At 36.6% G+C, this 21,338-nt stretch overlaps 1 protein-coding gene across 7 annotated transcripts in view; it reads left to right on the top strand.

The window, feature by feature from the left end:
* The window catches only part of VEZT (vezatin, adherens junctions transmembrane protein), a 64,145-nt gene that overhangs the window by 15,304 nt on the left and 27,503 nt on the right, over positions 1–21,338 (top strand). For all 7 annotated transcript variants that reach the window (XM_036250986.1, XM_036250985.1, XM_036250983.1 and 4 more), the window contains exons 2-4: positions 11,630–11,764; positions 15,793–15,879; positions 20,929–21,104. In XM_036250986.1, coding sequence (XP_036106879.1) covers positions 11,630–11,764; positions 15,793–15,879; positions 20,929–21,104 — 398 coding nt within the window. The remainder of the gene's footprint in view (positions 1–11,629; positions 11,765–15,792; positions 15,880–20,928; positions 21,105–21,338) is intronic.

Here is a 21,338-nt window from a genome sequence, read left to right as displayed (position 1 = left end):
TTCACATCTGAATATCTCACAGGCATCTCTAACTTATAACCTTCTTCAGGTTTGTTGCTCTGCCATTATTTTATATTTCAGTAAATATCACCACCTAATTGTTTAAACCAGAAATTTAGGAGTCATCTTGGCCACTCCATTGCCAACCACTTTCAGTCATATGGATACTAAATTGGGGGGAGGGCAGATTCAAAAACTAAAAAATGTTTATTACATTTGGGGAGAGCGAATAGGGGTCAGAGGTAGGATAAAGAAAGTTATGTAACATTCTGTATCTCTTTGTACTGTTTCACTTTTTAACTTAAAAATAACAAAACAGTAAAAAAACAAAGATATGTGAAATTGAGCAATTGAATTTAGTTTCCTTTTATAAGTAGAAAAGAGTTAACTTTTTCTTGAACATCCCCAGAGAGAAGTTAATGGCAGAAAACGACTATAACTCTAGTACCTGACATGTAATAGGTGCTCAATAAATATTTGATTGTGTTAAATGAACAAATGAAGACTGCCATTTAAGTTTCCTTTTTTCTAGCCAAATGATTTTTTCCAGTGGAATGCTGTTAGCACTGAGTCATTGCCATCTAGAAGACTAAGCAGATTCTTCATGAAGAACCAGAATCAGAATTTGGCCAGTAGGTGTTACAGGCTACAAACTGCTTTTCTAAAAGGGTATACAGCCTGAGACAGGCTCTTCTGGGAAAGAGGAGAGTCCAGAGGCTGTGTCAGGATTAGTGTGAAAAGATCATCTAGGGTTCTGATGGCTATTTACTTAGCCTGGTGTAGATGTTTAGTTGTGGGCCTACAGCATTGGCAGAAGTGTGCCAGTAGCCAAAGGAAACCACTCAGTAAGATGCCATTTCTGAAAGAGGCTAGAGTTCTTTAGATATCTAATTTTCCTGGTTACATATGTTAGTCAGATATGGTTCTTTTCTTGTGTGGAGGCCCTAACAGAAATCTTTTAAGAAGGAATGGTGTTGGGCAGAGGACCTAATAGACACCTCTCCAAACAGGACATACAAATGGCCAAGAGACAATTGAAAAAATTCTCAACATCACTAATCATCAGAGAGATGCAAATTAAAACAAGTATGAGGTATCACCTCACACCTGTCAGAATGGCCGCCATCAACAAATCATCAAACAAGTGTTGGTGAGGGTGTGGAGAAAAGGAGACTCTAGTACACTGCTGGTGGGAATGCAGACTGGTGCAGCCACTATGGAAAACACTATGGTGTTACCTCCGAAAATTAAAAATTGAACTGCCATTTGACCCAGTAATCCCACTTGTAGGAATATACCCTAAGAAGCCTGAAACTCCCAATCAGAAAGAATGTGTGTACATACCCCCTATGTTCATAGCAGCTCTATTTGCAATTGCTAGGATCTGGAAACAGCCCAAGAGTCCATCAATAGATGAGTGGATAAAAAAGCTGCAGTACATATACACAATGGAATACTATGCGGCTGTAAGAAAGAAAGATCTCTTATCCTTTGAGACGACATGAAAGGACCTGGAGAGTATTATCCCATGCAAAACAGGCCAATCAAAGAAAGACAAATATCACATGATCTCACTTATTTGTGGAATATAATGAACAGAACAAACTGATGAACAAAATAGACCCAGAGACATAGAAGTAGGGTACAGACTGATAAACCTCAGAAGGGGGGGGGGAGAGAAAATATAAACCACAGAACTTATATGCATGTATGGGTAACCACAGACATAGAAGACAATGCTAGGGATGGGGCGGGGGGAGGTAGTATCAGGAAGAGGGTGTCAATGAGGGGAAAAGGAAAAACATCTGTAACAAAAATAAATTAAAAAAAAAATTCAGTGGGGAAAAAAAGCAGGAATGATGTTATTGGAAAACTGAAGTTCGGGTAGATAAACATGAAATTCATTTAAACAATCTCCAAATATGACCAAGTGTGGTAATTATTTTGGTTTTATATGGTATCAGTGGCTGGTTAAAATTTTAACACATAAACTCTGATGCGGTTATTTTGAAGGTAACTCATTTCACTCTTAGAAAGCCTGTGGAGTTTTTAGATTTTAAGTCATGAAAAAATAAACCATTTTGGTTTTTGCTGTTTGAATCTATCATTATACTCAAATAAGAAGTAAATGATGAAGATAGCTGCTGAACTGCTTATATTTTGTGAATTTTTCAATTTATGATTCCTTATACTCTGAAACAGTGTTTCTGAACCTCAACGCTAATTGACAGTTTGAGCTGAATAACTGTGAGGCTTGTCCTGTGTGTTGTAGGATATTGACTAACATCTGTGACCTCTGTTACTAGCTGCCAGTAACACTGCTCCCCTCCTCAGTTATAACAACCAAAAATGTCTTCAGGCATTGCCAAATGTCAGAGTTGGAGGATGGGGACAAAAACCTACTTTGATTGAGAACTACTTACTGCTTTATAGGACTACACTATTCCCTGGCCAATTTGGCTCAGCAATTAGAGCGTTGGCCCTTGGACTGAAGGGTCGTGGGTTTGATTCCTAGTAAAGGGCATGTACCTGGGTTGCAGGTCCAATTCCTGGCCCCGGCTGGGATCATGCAGGAGGCAATCAGTGGATGTGTCTCTCTCACATCGATTTTTCTCTCTCACCCTCCCTCCCTTCCACTCTATCTAAAACTCAATGGAAGAATATCCTCTGCTGAGGATTAACCAAAAAAAAAAAAAGGAAACTATAGGACCACACTGTTTTTGTTGTTGTTGTTATTGTTTTTTAAACTGGCTTGCTTAATTATATTTTTTTAAACATGGCTGCAAAAATCACATAATTGAGAATTACTTATATTTCACAAACTTCAGTTTGTGGAAAGTAAATATGAATGATTATCACTGACAGATAATACCCATTTATTTGTGCTTCCACTAAGACTAATAACTTGAGATCTTGGTTCTTTTACATTTCTTGTCCATGGTGGAGTATTGAGAAGCCTGGTCATTGTTTTGCCGGAAATTTGCAAATCCAAATATTTGCCCAATGTTACCTGAATATTTTTTATAAATACATAGACTACCATGTGTACATGTTACAGTAGCTGATGCTTGTGTGATTAACTCTCAAATTTATTTAAAGATGTTACTAAATTAACATTTACTTTTTGCCATATTCTCTTTCAGTAGATATTAAAAGTGCCACTACCAGTATATGAAATTTTGTAAAGACTTGAGTGTTCTAAAGTTTAATTAGCTTATATTTTCCTGCCATATTCTTTTCTTAAATCTTTTATACTAGACTAAGAAAACCTAATGTTTGATTTTTTTTAAAACTTCATAATAGATGTTTAACATTATACATAAAAGGAGAGAATAATACAGTGAAAGTTTCAGGTACCTATTACCAAACTTCAGAAGCTGTTAAAATTTTTCCAGAAGGCCCTGGCTGGTTTGGCTCAGCGGTTAGAGCGTTGGCCTGCAGTCTGAAGAGGCCCAGGTTCGGTTCCCGCTAAGGGCACGTACCTTGGTTGCAGTTTGTCCCCAGCCCTGGTTGGGTCGTGCGGGTGGCAGCCACTCGATGTGTTCCTTTCACGTCGATGTTTCTCTCTCTCTTTCTCTCTCTCCCTCCCTCCCTCCCTCCCACTCTATCTGAACAAAATATCAAAAAATGTCCTTGGGTGAGGATAAAAAAAATTTTTTTCCAAAAGGTTCATCCGTTTCTCTCCCACCTCCACCTTTTTTTTTTGGAATTTTTTTTTTTTTTTTACTTTTTTTTTTTTTCTACCTTCACCCAAGGACATCTTTCCATTTTTTGTTCAGATAGAGTGGGAGGGAGAGAGAGAGAGAGAGAAACATCGATGTAAAAGGTACACATCAAGTGGTTGCCCCCAACACGAGCCAACTAGGGCCGGGGACAAACTGCAGCCGAGGTACGTGCCCTTAGTGGGAACCGAACCCGGGTCTCTCTGGACCACAGGCCACTGCTCTAACGGCTGAGCCAAAACCGGCCAGAGCTCTTGGAGTATTTTAAAGCAAATGCCAGACATTATCTAATTATACTTGTAAATGCTTCAGTATACATTTCTAACAGTTAAGTACTCTTTCTTAAAAAGAAACAAAAACCTCCAATACAATTTATCTAATAAAATGAATAATAATTCCCATCCCTGACTGGTTTAGCTCATCGGTTAGAGCATTGGCTTTTGGACTGAAGAGTCATGAGTTTGATTCCCAGTCAAGGACATGTACCTGGGTTGCAGGTTCGATTCCTGGTCAGAGCATGTATGAGAGGTAACTAATCCATGTGTCTCTCTCACATCAGTGTTTCTCTGTCTCTCTTCCTCCCTCCCTTCCACTCTATCTAAAAATCAATGGAAAAATATCCTCTTGTGAGGATTAACAACAACAAAAAAGAGTAAGCTGGGCTGTTGTGGCTCAGTGGTTGAGCATCTACCCATGCACCAATAGGTTGCTGGTTCGATTCCTGGTCAGGGCACATGCCCAGGTTGTGGGCCAAATCGATGTTCTCATCAACGTTTTCATCCTTCTCTCCATCCTTTCCTCTCTCTCTAAAATCAATAAAGAAAACTACTAATAATAATTTTTTAAAAAGAAGAATAGCCCTGGCTGGTTTGGCTCAGCGGTAGAGCGTCAGCCTTTGGACCAAAGAGTCACGGGTTCAATTTTGGTCAAGGGCATGTATCTTGGTTGCGGTTCGGTCCCCGGCCCTGGTCGGAATTTTTTGGGAGGCAACCAATCAATGTCTCTCTCTCTCACATCGATGTTTCTCTCTCTCTCTTTCTTCCATTCTATCTGAAGATAAATGGGAAAAAGTATCTTCGGGTAAGGATTTTTTTAAAAAAAGGAAGAATTCTCTAATATCTTCTGATACCTAGGCTGTGTTTGGATTTCCTTGAATATCTTAAAAACTGTCTTTTAATTGTTCAAACCAGGATCCAAACAAACTCCTTACATTACATGTGGGTGGTATGTCCTTTTAGTCTTTAACAGTTTTTCTACCTCCTTTACCTTTATTATATCATTTATTTGTTGAAGAAGCTGGGTAATTTGATCTTTAGAATTTCCATATTCTGAATTTGGCTGATTATATAGGATAAGATGACATTTGATTTAGCGCAAAATTCTATATTTTAACATACAATTTTTTATCTTATCTTTTAGAGAACATAATGAGTTGTTTTACCACCTGAACAAGTTTAAGAACCCCACAGCATTCTTATTTTGTACTTAAGGAAGCTGAAATCAAGAGAGGATTTTCCTGAAACATAACGGCCTACCGAAAAGTATCAGACCACTCAGTATTTTCCTTGGTACTGTTGAAAGCCAGTATACCATGATCTTATCAGAAGTATCATAGAATGAAACTTTTAAACAAGGACCTCACCTATTTTGTTTTATTTTCTCCCCTGTGCCTAGATATTGTCTTGCACAAAGAAGATGTTCAGTTAGTGTTTATTATTGAATGGGCCACCTAATTCTTCCATGTTTGGCCAGTCTTCTCTCTCTGGCCTAGAACCCGAAAGGCTACAATTTGTTCTATCTGTAAGGATTTAAAGCAGTTTAGAAGAGAGATCCTAATAATAAAAGCATTTACCCATCACCTCCATTTCTACACTAGTTAATCTTCCTTTTAAAATGTAAACCTGTAATAAAGGTATTGGCACTTCTGCAGAATGCACCATAAATCACGCAGAAAATTAAACTGCATTAGAATGGTTCAGACTTTATATATTCACTAGTGTGGGGTCTGATATCTTTAATGGGGTGGGCATGAAGTACAGGTAGTCTAGGATTTAAATGAATCATTTTCTTGAAATGCTTGTTCAGCAAAAATGTTGGGATTTCCTGTCTATTTTTGTTTATTTTTCTTACAAGAATATATTTCGGCATTCAGAACAATCGTAGCACAACCAAAAACTATTGGCTATCATTCATTTAGCAACATTTTTTCTGGTACTATGATGTGTGTTTTTTGTCAGCTAAAACTTACAGGAATCGTTAACCACAAGGATTTCCTGAGGAGAAGCTCCCACATGCTGGGTCTGAGGTTTCTCATATTTCTTTTGGCAGCGGTAAACTTCTCCAATACTACAAAATTATACTTTGAGTTCAGTGCTGATAATTTCTCTTCAAGAAAACAACTTAACTGAAATATTTGTGGTTCTATTTTGCTTGAATCAAGGGGAAAAGTTGTAATAGAGAAAATTACCTGTCACCACCTACTCTGCCTTAACCTCCATACAAAAAAAGTCCCTTCTCAAGCTGCCATCAACCTATAATAATGTTCACTATATGAAACAGAAATTTCTGTGTATTAGTCTACAGGCCTAATAGCCCAAACCCTTCAAATAGAAGGATTAAGGCTGTTACAATAGGGAGCCTCACCTTGCTATAAAAGAAAAACTAAAAATAAATTAATTTATAATGGGTGATCAGGTTTTATTTATTTATTTATTTATTTATTTATTTATTTATTTTTATCCTCATCTGAGGACATTTTTTCATTTTTTGTTCAGATAGAGTGAGAGGAAGAGAGAGAGAGAGGGAGGGAGGGAGAAACATCGACATGAAAGGGACACATTGAGTGACTGCCTCCCACACAACCCAACCAGGGCCGGGGACAAACTGCCAAACTGCAACTGAGGTACATGCCCTTAGTGGGAACCAAACCCGGGTCTCTCTGGACCTCAGGCCAACACTAACTGCTGAGCCAAACCGGCCAGGGTGGGTGATCAGGTTTTAATACTAAGACATCTGCCTTTTTCACTCTTACTCTCTTGTACATGTACAAAGTACAAAAGCTCATCAATATGATTTCATATTCCACATTAAAATTTACCTTTTTAAAACTCAAAACTATCATTCATGGAGTGTTGTTATGGCTATTCTTCGATAATACGATTATCAGAAAAGACTATTAAAATACTACTCCCTTTCCAACTGTACATCTGTTTAAGGCCTGATTTTTTTTTTTAATCCTCACCAGGGGACATTTTTCCATTTTTTGTTCCGATAGAGTGGGAGGGAGAGAGAGGAAGAGAGAAACATCAATGTGAAAGGGACACATCGAGTGGCTGCCACCCGCACGACCAACCAGGGCCAGGGACAAACTGCAACCGAGGTACGTGCCCTTAGGAGGAACCAAACCCAGGCCTCTCTGGACCGCAGGGCGACGCTCTAACCGCTGAGCCAAACCGGCAAGGGCCTGATTTTTTTTATATACTTCATCCAAGACAATAAATTGCAACAGATTGAATACAGAAGGAAATATAAGTATCCAGCTATATCCTATTAAGCCAGACAGTGAAGTGATTTGCAAAAATGTAAAACTATCCACTCTTCTCAATTCCTTTTTTTTTTTTGGAAAAGTACTTTTCATTAAAAGCATATTATTTACATTAATACTGTATGTTCTGCACATCAGCTAAGCATACATACTCAGTTTGAGTCACCATAATCAGGAACACTTACTGTTGCATATTTCACAAAAATAGCATTAATCGTTTATCTTGTATATTGGTGATAATGTGCAGCCATGTTGTTTCATACAGTAATTCTACCAGTAGTTTATTCTGCTGTTTTTCCGAATGTAAAACTTCTTAACTTTTGGCTGGTTTCACAAGCTTCTTGTCAAAGGTATGATATATCCATTTGTACTCTACAGCTATGAATGATGCCTTAGTAGTTCTGGTTTCTCCTCATCTTTAGTGACAGAATTCATCACTTTTTATCCTAGAAAGCACTATTTTTATAGTTATGAAAAATTCTGGCTTGCCAAGGACCATAATAACTGCTTTGTTTCACGTTCTTTACGTAACTACATTATTTGACAAATTTTCAGAATAGCAACCTTTGGAGACTAGGGATGAAGGTACTGCTGGTCCAATAAAATATATTTCCAGTCATCATTGTGTTTCATATTTGCACTTTTGTTTTTTTGTCTGTTAATTCAAAACATATCACTTTAACACATAAATTCAGACTGTAGGAACATTAAAGCTCTATTCATTATATTTATGATGATATTCTGAGTTGTAGCATTTTACTTTTATGTTTCCATCAATTTTGAGCAAAGAAATTTTAAAATATAACCAATGATAACACAAATAAAAAACAACAACCCTTAGTTTAAAAACTGAACGTTCACTAAGATGAACTGACCAAGAAAGGCCTTGTGGCACATGAGTAACTTTTAATAATGCAAAGGGATTTTTAGTAAAATTATTATTTTAGATTAATTTTAAAATATATTTGGGGAATAAAATTACTCACTCTTCTCCTGAAACTGACAAATAACCTGTGTACTATTTGATAGATCTCAGACAACCACATCATGACCAGTAGTCTTAAATTTTTTTGGTCTCCAGGCATCTGTATGGTCTTATAGATTATTCAGGACCCCAAAGACTTTTTGTTTATGTGACTATTGATATTTATCATATTAGAAATTAAAACAAAAATTTTAAAATAGCTATTTATTTAAAATAATAACCCCAGATACAAGGGTGGGCAAAGGTAGCTTTATAGTTGTTCATATGGAAAACAATACAATAATTAATATTTAATACAAGAGTAAACTTTGTTTCTTGTACTCACAACTATAAAACTACTTTTGCCAACCCCTGTACTATACTACCTAAAATTACAAACAGTCCCTCCTGTATCTAGAGAGGAAGACACCAAAGAAGCTAACTTATAATTGAGTACAAAGACACCAAGCAATTTAATAATTACAGGAAGGTATTGGTTGCTATGGAAACAGGAACAGCAGCTAAGTTAGACCAACACTTTTAGAGAATATATCCTTGAGTTTGGAAAAAACGAGGAAGAGTTGGAATTTGCTGGATGAGTAGTAATTTGCTGGCTCTCAATTTGAGAGAACAGGAAGATGAGTCAAATATCTTCCTTTTCAACTGTGTTTAATATCTTTTTGAGAAAACTGCAAAAAATTTTAAAGAGGAATATGTTTCTTATTCCTCTATCAGATTTTAAATCTCTGGTGGCACAAATGGTTAATCATTACATCGCCCATAATGGATCTTCAAATATAGCCTTGAATTACTCAGTCTGTCTTTTCAAACTGAACTATGAACCATCAGAGTGGCAAAAGAACAAGAATGCTAGTTCATTTGGGCTGACCTTTTGAAAAGTTTATATACTTAAAAAGAAAAGAGAAAAAACCTTGTTTTTAAGGCAGTAGAATCTTTTCTTCAAGTGAACTCCCATAGGGAAAAACAATAAATAAGATGGATCAAAGTGGAGTTACACTAATTCAAGGGTCATCACACTTTTTCTATAACAGGCCCGATAGTAAATATTTTAGTCTTTGCTGGCCATATGGTCTGTGTCTCAACTTTGCTGCTGTGGTGTGAGAGCAGCCACAGATGATACGTAAATCAATGAGTATGGTTATGTTCCAACAAAACTTTATGAACATATTTAACATAATTTTCATGTGTCACAAAATATCATTCTTTTAATATTTTCCCCAACCATTTAAAAACGTAAAAACCTTTCCTTGTTCACCAGTCTCATAAAAATAGGCACAGAAGAGGGCACAAATCTAACCCAACAGTTTTAGTTTGCTGACTCCTGTCTGACTTATTATTCACTTAAACTCATGAGGCACACTCCACACTCTTGACTGCTAACTGTTCTCTGGGAAGAGGCTTGGAGTGTGGGATGGGGCCAAACTTCTTTTTATTCAGATTGTAATGCTTTGTCAGCAGTGGGCCCAATGCCCCTTACTTTTCCAGTTTATGTCATAGCTCACAAAATAGCAAAATGGAATATCTGTAACAGATTTTTTTTAGGTGACTAAACAGAAGAGAAATAATGAATACTTTATATTCCATATACAGGGGTAAGCCTGAGTGAACCTTTTTCTCCAACTATGAAATGAGAATAACAATAGTGCCCTGACCGGTTTGGCTCAGCAGTTAGAGTATCAGCCTGCGGTCCAGAGAGAACTGGATTCGGTTCCCACTAGGGGCATGTACCTCGGTTGCAGTTTGTCCCTGGCCCTGGTTGGATCATGCGGGAGGCAGCCACTCGATGTGTCCCTTTCATATCAATGTTTCTCTCTCTCTCTTCCTCTCTCTCCCTCCTACTCTATCTGAACAAAAAATAGAAAAATGTCCTCGGGTGAGGATTAAAAAAAGAGAGAGAGAGAGAGAGAATAACAATAGTGATGATGATGATGATGATGATGATGATACCTTTTATAGAGTTTGTTATGAACCTTAACTGAGATGGAGCCATGTAAAATGCTTAGTTAAGCTATTGACACATAGTACTGTGTCCACTCTATTGCTATTTGTTGTTTTGGTGGTGGTGGTTTTTGTATCTCTGACACATAACATAAGGTCTTTTTTAAATATTAAATATTTTGTTGAGTGGAATCAAGGTTTATTTTTAAACATGTCATTAACTTTGTACTTTAGAGAAGACTAAAAGTTAAAATTAAAGCTTTCTTTTTTTATCCAGAAAGAGTTGTCTTACAGATTTTTATCCAGTAGCAATGGTGACATTTCTGTTTGGTGGGATTGGTGGGGTTTTTTCCCATCTGTTCCAAAACCTGTGTTCTTTTCACATACCTTGTATAAAGTTAAAGGATAGCCCAGCTGTTGTGGCTCAGTGGATTGAACACTGTCCCATGAAGTGAGAGGTCCTGGTTCAATTCCCTGTTAGGGCACATGCCGGGGTTTCGGGTTCGAGGCAGCCAGTCGATGTTTCTGTCTCATATTGATGCTTCTCTCTCTTCCTCTCTCTCTAAAAAAATATCAATTAAGAACAAAAACAATTGAAGTATAAATTGAGTGCTTACAATGTGTCAAAACTGTTCTAAGTGCTTTTTATTTATGAATTAGGTATTATTATTATTCCTATCTTTAATTGAGACAGCTGAATCATGAGAGGATTACAAATTGCCATAGTCACCCAGCTAGTAAGAGGCAGAGTTGGAATTTGAACCTATAGTCTGGCTCCAGAGTTTGTGTCTTTAACCACTGTGTTCTAATGCTTTTATTAACCACACTGTCTCTCATTTGCCACATGCTTGCACATAAACTTATTTTAAGTAACTTTCTTGGAGTTTTAAGTTTTTTTACAGTGTCAGGTACTGTATGTGTTATCTATGATAAAATAATATACATTTGTGCTTAACTGAATCAGTGAATATGATGGTATGATAAAATTATAATTAATACAGTACAATCAATGCTCAATTCTTCTTGACTTCAATTAATAATTGTTTTTCACTGTAGGTCCTCTTAGGAGCCAGGATTTATTATTTTGAAGCAGTCTACTCTAATACTGCAAAAGTTTGGGCAAATAAATTTCCTAACAAATCTATTTATATTCCTAAATTAAATTTTCCTTGCTGGTATTCACTCAGAAACATTGATGTGTTTTATTTGGAGTTGTCCCCCCCCACACACACTTTTTTGGTCCCTCTGTTAAATTGTTTGTTGGTTGTTGTTGTTTTATTAATGTTAAATGGCACTGTGATATGATTTAATTCTTTATGGATTAAGTCTTAAAGAATTTGGGCATACTAGTTATGATAATGAAGTTTGGTATTGAATTTGGCCTCTAAAACTGGAAATAGTAATAATCTTGATATATGTTTTACTTTATATCTCTTTCAGAATTCACCACTTTACCAGTACTTACAGGATCTGGGACACACAGACTTTGAAATATGTTCTTCTCTGTCACCAAAACCAGAAAAATGCACAGTGACAGAGGAACAACAAAAGCCTCCTACAAGAACCCAGCCAAAAGTAAGGAAGCATGCTCATTCTCTATGACTTAATCTTTTGTTCTTTGCCTTACAAAAAAACAAAAACAAAAAAATACCTTGTAAGTACCTCCATATCCTCCCCCACAGTGATAAGACTTCTTTTATTTCATCAGTAGTACAAAACTGCCTGTTTAGATAAACATGAATCCTTGCTGTTTTGGACTATCTCATAGGTAATTTGTTTAATGGAAATGAATATGATTGAGGAACAAAATATATTACTTATTTAAATATTAAAGTTATCTGGAGAGGACCAGAAAAATATACTAAAACCTTAATGGGAACCCAACTACCAGGACTCTTATATTACTTGGAATTATTTTTTCTTTAAATATATTTTTTAAAAGAGCACCGATTATAAGAAAATAAATTGATAAGGTATTTCATAAACAGTTTCAAGGATATTTGATGGAGTGGATATACTTACCTCAATTTCTGATGCCCTTTATGTCTGCAGTATTATATATTTTTATATAGTAAATACCTTATGGCTGAGGTATAGTTTATGAGGCTAAGATACTAGAAGAATCTCCATTATGTCAAAAAATTCATTAATTTAACATATTTATTTATTCTGTTAGACATTTATTAAAATAAAAAGCATTCTAGTACATTTTTTAATGAAAATAATTCTAATTTAATAGAATAAGTATAACCAGGTTACCTAATTTTTTGAGCATTCTGGTTTAATCAGTGTTTCATTAGAAGACTCAGTCATTTTCAAGTAGTGGCTTTGAAAATGTTCAACTACTCATTTGCTCTGTGTCTTTTCTTCTGTTCTTCTTTGAAAAACTCCTAAAATGTAAGGTAACCAAGCGGGGTCTTTTTGCAACAGCAGAGTAATACCAGAGAAATGGTTTTGTTTGTTTGTTTGTTTGTTTGTTTTATTTTGTTTTGTTGACTAACACCCACAAGGTAGGAGTTAGGGGAGTTAGAGTTCACATGGTTCAGAACTAATTTGCTAGTCCTCTGTACTTAAACCTTTCCTTCTCCTTGCCCCTTTCAGGTGTGAATATTCCTGGGAAGAGTTTTGAAAGAAAAACCTAAAGATGTATCTAATAGATTATTTATAGATTAAAACTTGAATTTGAGATTACTTGGCAAGAAAAGACAAAGAAAGGGCCAAGGGTTAAACTTACATCGACCTGAGCGAGGGTGGGATGCAGACTTGTTTTATAGGTTTTCAGTCCGTTCATTCAGGACAGGTATTTTTACATATAGAAATGTTATTAATTTATAAACAGATAAGATTAGAGTTTAAATTTTCATCTCATCAGAAATTGAGAAACAGTAAAAAGCATAGCCAAAGGATGTTTTTCAAAATGACCACATGTCTAGAAATTTTGTTTAGTCTTCACTTACACATTTCAACTGTATGAGCTACATTTTTCTAAATCTGGGGCAACTAAATTAAATAAAATTTTTTTTTTTCTTTATCAATTTTAAAGAGAGAGGAAGGGAGAGGAAGAGAGAGATAGAAACATCGATGAGAGAAAATGGATTGGCCGCCTCCTGCATGCCCCCACTGGGGATTTGGCCCACAATCTGGGTGTGTGCCCTGACCAGGAATCTAACTGGTGACCTCTTGGTTTATGGCTCGACACTCAACCACTGAGCCATACCGGCCAGGCTGGGGCAAGTAAATTTTAGAAAATTACTGTACTATTTAGTTCCTTCTCAGTGGATATATTTTAAGAATTGCCCTCAAAATTCTAGTCAAGCAGTGAAGTATCAATTATTATTTATTTTTTTGGAAGACCAATTTTTTTGTATAACATGAGTTCATGAGGAAACAGCCCTTAGCATCAGTTGACCTTTTTTAACTTTTTAATGTGATTGTTAATTTCTTACTGAGTAGTCTATACTGGTATTCTCAACATGAATATTTATTATCTATATTTTTCTGGTTTCTTTTCCTGTTTGTTTTTAAAGAATCACTGGCTTGCCTTTAATTCATTTTAACCCTTAAGCTTTTAAAAATCAATCAGAAGGCAAGGGTATAGGAGAGTCATTCTCTTACAAGCTCATATTTAAGATTCTTCTTTGGAGTTAAATAGGCTCTTTACTGTTTACAAGGTTATTTCTGAGTTGCAAAGACTCTGTGTTTTTCCTAGTCTATCCCCATGCAATCTTGGCTGCCACAATCAGAGAGACAAAAATCACAAGGACCCCTTTTTTCATCTGCACTGGAACCTTCGCAGCAGACGATAACTGCTCCAGGTCTGTCAAATAGATGCATTTCCTGTGATTATTCTTAAACATTCTCTTCATAAAATTTAGCATCAGGCCTCTTCTCTGCTTGGTCTTTTTTCTTGAGAGAGCCTCTCTACTTTTTTGCCTTCATTGGCCACTTATGTCCATTCTCCATCTTCACTGAGTTCCAGACCTTGTTAGACATTTCCACCTACCTGTGCCCCAGAAACTCAGATTCAGCATATCTAAAACAGAGCTTTCCTCAGCACTCCACAAACAAACAGCTTTGGTTTTTTTTCATATTTCCAAATTACTACCCTCTCAGTTATCTTACAACTTCCTATCACTCTCACATTGATTTGGTCACAGAATGATCTATCAAGTCAATTTCTATGTCTCTAAAATTTAATCCTAATCATTACCATTTTTGCTATCCTAGTACAGGTCCGTATGATTATTTAGCTGGACTAATCATGCTTCTTGGCTAAAATCATTCCCTGCCAGTACAGCCTCTGCACTGTTGCCAGTTATTTTTCTAAAATGCTGATTTTTTTATTCTTTCGTTTCCTTATGTAAAAACCTTAGGTCGGTCCCCACAGCCTAAAGTACAAAATCTATATTGTGGCATATATATAAGATCAAAGTCCTTTAAAACCCATCTCAGTGTATCTTTGCAACTGTATAACAATTCCCTTTTTCCCTTGGGTCTCAACTGTCCCATACTGTGCCACCAGCCCCACAGCATGTCCTTCCATGGCTCTCTCCTATGATCATCCTCTTCCCTTGCCTGAAGTGTTCTAACCTTCTTTGTTGTTAAATTTCTACTCTGTTAGGGCTTAGTTCCAGTGTTAGCTCTTCTTGGCCTTTTCTTTTTCCATACTTTTCAGACTTTACATTGGTTTGTAATCATTTGTACTGTCTCTTCTGTACTAAGTTCTTGACAACAACGGTTATGTGTATTCATCTTTGTTCCCGTGATCCTTTTTCAATACCTCAATGAAATGTGAATCACTCAATGAATGTGAACTCTATTTACTGCCATGCTCTGAAGGTATATTGAATTTTTTAGGTGACTCAGTAATATGTTTTTTATTTCAATGAGATCGTTTTTCTAAAATTAAAATTTCTTTCTGCCTTAGTATTATGGAATGAATATTCTTAATATTTGAGAACTTGGAGAACCTTATGGTTTTCCTCTAAAACACATACCATCATCATCATGGCATAGTTTATAGTTACCCAAGATAAATGGGCTACATCAGGATGGCTTCTGACAGCTCACTATAAATTACATTTTCAGGTCTCATTTCAAACTTACTGAATCTGAACTTTTAGTTTGGGGACCCAGGAATATGTTTTTAACTAAAATAGAATCCAGCCCTGGCCGGTTTGGCTCAGCGGTTAGAGTGTCGACCTGAGGTCCAGAGAGACCCGGATTTGGTTCCCGCTAAGGACACGAACCTCAGTTGCAGTTTGTCCCCGGCCCTGGTTGGGCCGTGTGGGAGGCAGCCACTCGATGTGTCCCTTTCACCTTAATGTTTCTCTCTCTCTCTCTCTCTCCCCCCCTCCCTCCCTCTCTTTCTCTCCCACTCTATCTGAAAAAAAATAAAATAAAATAGAATCCAGATCATTTTAACATGCAAGTAAATTTGGGAACTAATAAGGAGGCCGAGACAACAGACAAAGCATATAACCTGGATCGTTTTCTCTCTTTTTCTAATTAAAAAAGTGATTAATTAGATGTAAGTTATTTGATGTTTTTCTGCTTTTGGGTGTGGTTTAATAGTCTTATACAATGTCATTCATCTCCTTCAGCGAGGCGTCCTGTTAAAAGTGGCTGAAACCATCAAAAGTTGGTTTTTTTCCCAGTGCAATAAGAAAGATGATTTACTTCACAAGTTGGTAAGTGTTCATTTTACTTTTTTTTTTTTTTTGTCCATGATTAGGGCTCCAGTTTATTAGTGAGAGAATTAATGAATCAGAATTTGTCTTTCTGGACAGTGACTGATTTTGATTAGAAATTCTGAGTTCCTCAAAAGGAGACTGTCCACTTAATGAACTGTTAAATAAAACTGTTAGTATTGCCTAAAAAAAAAAAAAGGGAATTCTTTAATAACTGGGGATTTTTTAATTTGGACTCATTAGCCAAAGAACTTATATGCATATATGCACAACCAATAGACTAGGGAAGGCAGGAGGGGGGTGGGAGTGGGAAAGAGGGGGTCAATGGGGAAATGGGGACATCTGTAATTCTTTCAACAATAAGAAAAAAAGAAAAGAAAAAAATAATTTGGACTCATTAGTATTATTTCATAGTTCTAAGAGGTTAGCCACTAAGAATAGAATATTCTTGGTAGTTATTGAAACTTTGTTGGATTACTAATTTCCTGCTGCCATCTTACTCCATTGACAGCTATTACCCTCAGTAGGGAACGGAATAGGAGCATATTCATTAGTGAGATCTCCCTTTTTCAACAGGAACTTGACTGTCTCTATCCTTATCCCACAGCCAATGATTATAGAGTTTGGGTAAAATCAAAATTGATACCTCCCTATTTACTATTAATCTGACAATTTCAGATTAATTTTTTATCTTATTGTTTATCATTCTTTGACAACTTTACATGTCAAATTTACTCTCCCAGGACTGATACATCACAGAATTTACTCAAGACTTAGAGTAGTCAACATTGAGAGTCTTTGTGATTCCTGCTCTTTTTACTTCTCTCTGATGCAGTAAATCTGTCGCTTGACCTCTCGACCTCCAAAAGGGAATACTCCAAGTTTTTACATCCTAACAATACAAAATTAAAGTTATGAAGTTCTTCTCATGGCTGTCAGTAGAACAAATCAGGTTACAAGTAAGCAGGTTTTCAGGATCCTCTCCTGGCCTATGATCCTAAGATAATAAATATTCTACTCGTAAATTATCATTAATAAAGAAATGTTAACAAAATGCTTTCACATTTTGATTTGGTAATCTAAACACTGCAAGGTTTGGTGCATTTTACCAGTTGGACATCCTGAGGTTCAGACAGCTTGGTTTGGTTTAAGAATATTTAAGTGAATTGTTCAAGAATTTTTAGCTAGAAAGTGATAGAGTCAGAATTTGTATTCAGATCTCCTGATTTCAAAGCCCAGGCTCTTTACTATAATGCACTACCCCTCTAGTTTGAGTATTGTTCTGTTTTGACTGACTGAAATTACTTTGTTAGCAATCCAAAAGGGCAAGTTCTCTGTTCAGGGTTTCATCTTTGTAAGTGTGTTGAGAAGGTCAATGAAGTGTCTTATCATCTATGTAGAATATCATCTCTATCCAGGTGGAGCCATCCTCATTCTTCAGTGATACTAGCACTGTGGTAAGGTATATGGATCCATAAACATTTTTTTGTGGTTTAAACATTGTCTGTATAGTCCTGATCTTTTCGTTCTTTGTTCTTTGTCATTGGCCACATATTTTATGTCATGTTTCAGTATAAAGTGCAGCTTCTATATATATCTCTCTCATTTGTGCCTATATTATGGAGAATTCCTATAATGTAGGAAGTACATACCTAAGAAATACTTTACTAGTAATGGAACAAGGAATTGCCCAGTTGGCTTCTGGCATGAGATTGCTTGACTTTTTCCCTAGATTGTGACCTAGTTGAAATTTTGTTAGCTATACAGCTATTGAACTAGTCCCTCTTTCCTTTTATTAAAATACTGGCAATTGTTCCATGATATCTGAAGATTTTCCCATTGTTCATTTCTATTATGGTAGTACTTTTCTTCTTAAAGATCAAAAGAATTTCTTTATAGCAACTATGATGCTAGTAATACTAGCACTTTTAAAGCACTTTTTAGCCTATAAAGTGCTTTCACACGTTATCTCATTTGATTCTCATCAGCTTTATGAAATAGCATTATATATTTAAAAGTATATAAGATCACTGAAATGTATCGACACATGGAAAAGTTCCATTCTGTATCCCTGGGGGCAAAAGTAGAAATCTCTTTGTTCTTTAGCTGTGCTTTTCATCCCTTTTATTCCACCCAGGCAGAAATCTAAGTTACATTCTCAATGCCATTTCTCTATTTAGATCCTGAAAAAGATCCCTATTATCTATCATATCAAATCCAATTAATCACTTCAGCATAAAAGAGTACATAATTTGGCCCTCATCTGCCTTTCCAGCCTTATCCACCAATATTTTCATCAGCCAACTCACTCTTTCCTTTCCTTTATTCCAAACCTTCTCTGTGTGTCTATGTTTGTGCTATGATGCAATCCCTTCCATTTTTCTCTCTATTATTGGAATTTTTAAGCAGAGGATTAATAGCTTTTCCCCTCTCTGTGAGCCTTGGCCTTTATTTATTAGGCTTCTTTAAATTTACTTATATATAGGTATATAGAGGTCTCATAAAGATATGATTTAAACCTTTTGTAACAAAAGCTTGATTTTTTAATACTTGTATTTGAATGTGTCCATGTCTGATTGGGGATTTCAAACCAAATAATAAGAGCAATATGTGAGGATTTATTTCAAAGATTACTTAAAAATCTACCTTGCTCCACTTCCTGCCCCTCTTGCTTCCCCCTCCACCCAACAGTAATATAAAATGAGTTGTGGTGGCCCCGGCCGGTTTGGTTCAGCACTTTGAGTGTCAGCTTGCAGTCCAATGAGTCACGGGTTCAATTTCAGTCAAGGGCACGTACCTTGGTTGTGGTTGGTCCCCGGCCCTGGTCAAGGTCGTGCGAGAGTCAACCACTCAATGTGTCTCTCTCACATCGATGTTTCTCTCTTTCTCTCCCTCCGTCCCACTCTATCTGAAGATAAATGGGAAAATATCCTCTAGTGAGGATTAAAAATAATAATAAAAATAATGTTTGTGCTGTTCTCTCCTTATGAAGGTGGGGTGGGACATCAAATAATTAAATGGTTTCTAATGTTAAAATCAGGATTGTAAGAAGAGGGAGGAGGCAATAGTTCAAATATGAAACATAAAAGTGCTGCAGAGGTACCTGCAGAGTGTGTCAGTAGATGATGAGAAAGCCATACCAGGCTAAAAGAAGACGAACATCTCTCTGAGGCAATGTTCTTGTTTGGGATTAGAAAAAATAAGTAAATATATCAAAATAGGCCTAATATTAAAAATATTCTTTTCCTTTTCCACCAGTGCTATGTAACCCATGATCAAGTTTGATATGTGGATCACCACATTCCTGCTAAGTCCTCATTATGATGAGGCTAAAGCTGGACTCTGTAGAGTGGGAATGATTAACTGACCAAGAAGAGCAAATCCACTACTTTCAAACCCTAGACCTAACTTTTATTTTGATACTAAAGGCTTTGTCCTTTTTTTTTTCTTTATTGATTTTTAGAGAGAGAGCAAAGGGGAGGGAGAGAGACAGAAACATTGATGAGAGAAAACATCCATTGGCCGCCTACTGCATGCCCCCCACTGGGGATCAGGCCCACAACCTGGGTATGTGCCCTCACTGGGAATCAAACCAGCCACCTCTTGGTGCATGGGTTGACACTCAGCCACTGAGCCACACCGGTCAAGCATTCTATTCCTAATTTAATACAAAATAAAACCTTAAATTTTCTGACAAAGCAGAATATATGCAGTGAAGCAAACCAACTACCAGAGACTTAGGCTTTGAAAACAGATTTCTGAAAAGTTACTTAATCTCTTTGGGCTTTAGTGTTCTCTGTAGAATGAAGAGGAGGAAGAGGATGTATATCACAAGGTTACTGTGAGAATTAACCTATCTGCTGTAACACTGCTACCTCATCTGTTACCTCTCTACCATGGACACTCTGCATAAAACTAATATCGATACTTACAGTTCCAGAGGAGCTTTTATTCTGTTTCATCCAACTCTTACATCTGATCAGTTCTTGTTTCTACTTTAAGACTCAGCTCCAGCATCACCTCTTTTACTTTCTCTGACTTCATTGCAAGTTTTGGTCCCTCATGGCATTTTTGTAATATCCTTGGTATAACTCATTGTACATGATGTTGTAACTGTTTACTTTTTAGTCCTCCATCAAACTATGAACTCTTTAAGAGTAGAGACTTGTATGTCTTGTTCATTTTTTGTGTCCTTGGTGTCAAGCACGGTGCCTGCTACGTATACGATATTACTTGAGCCCTGGCCAGTTTGGCTCAGTGGTTGGAGCGTCGGCCTGCAGTCCAGAGTGACCCAGGTTCCGTTCCTACTAAGGGCACGTACCTCGGTTGCGGTTTGTCCCCGGCCCTGGTTGGGTCGTGCAGGTGGCAACCACTCGATGTGTCCCTTTCACATCGATGTTTCTCTCTCTCCCTCTCTCTCCTTCCCACTCTATCTGAACAAAAAATGGGGAAATGCCCTCAGGTGAGGATAAAAAAAAAAACAGATATTACTTGATAGATGGAGAGAAGGAAAAGAGGGAGGAATAAATGAGCTGGTATATGTGAAAGCATTTTACAAACTATAAATGCTGTGCACATGTTAATGTGGTTTTACATTACATTCCTTGATGATATATTTTTAATATCTGATTGTCCATTTTTAGAAGGCCTTGATCCTGCTGATGTAATTCTTAGATACTGACTATACTGTTACATTATCCAGAGACAGCATGTTGTATTATATTTTCCATGTGTGTTCCAGCAGTTTAATCAATTGGGCTTAACTAGACAGGTTTATTAATATGAGTTACTTCACATCTTTTGATTAAAAATGTGTATATCATATCTGGTGGCTCAAAAAATATCCACCTCAATCTTTATTATTTCACATTTACAGTGAAAAAAACCACCACCACTATACATGATTCGCAAGATAGATTGGACTGTGTTTCTTCTTGGAGTTTATACTGGAAATAAATATCTCTAAATTTTATTAGCACTTAGCAGCTTAGTATTTAATGCAAAATTATGTATGCATTAATACCTCTCTTTCGGTCTTTTAATGGCAAGGATATTGGATTCCGACTCGACTCACTACATACCATCCTGCAACAGGAAGTCCTGTTACAAGAGGATGTGGAGTTAATTGAGCTACTTGATCCCAGTATCCTGTCTACAGGGCAACCTCAGCAACAGGAAAATGGACACCTTCCAACACTTCGCTCCCTGGCAACCCCTAATATTTGGTACTATCCAGAAAACATCTATCCTTTGTTTACATATAAAGTATTCAGTGTAATCTAACATCATTCTCCCCATTGTAAAGGCATTATAAATATTCCATACATTGTAGCAATGTCATTAATGATATGCCAGAGGTTTTTTAAAAAGTGCCTGTCTAAAGTAAACACTATTTAAAGTGAAGCTGAAAACAAATCCACTTTCAGCTCAGTGTAATCAGTTTTGTATAGGACCTAAAA

This window comes from Molossus molossus, unplaced genomic scaffold, assembly GCF_014108415.1.
Source record: "Molossus molossus isolate mMolMol1 unplaced genomic scaffold, mMolMol1.p scaffold_m16_p_10, whole genome shotgun sequence".
In the NCBI taxonomy this organism is placed as follows: Eukaryota; Metazoa; Chordata; class Mammalia; order Chiroptera; family Molossidae; genus Molossus; species Molossus molossus.
The sequence above is the reverse complement of the archived record's forward strand: the minus strand, read 5'-3'. Positions and strand labels throughout refer to the sequence as shown.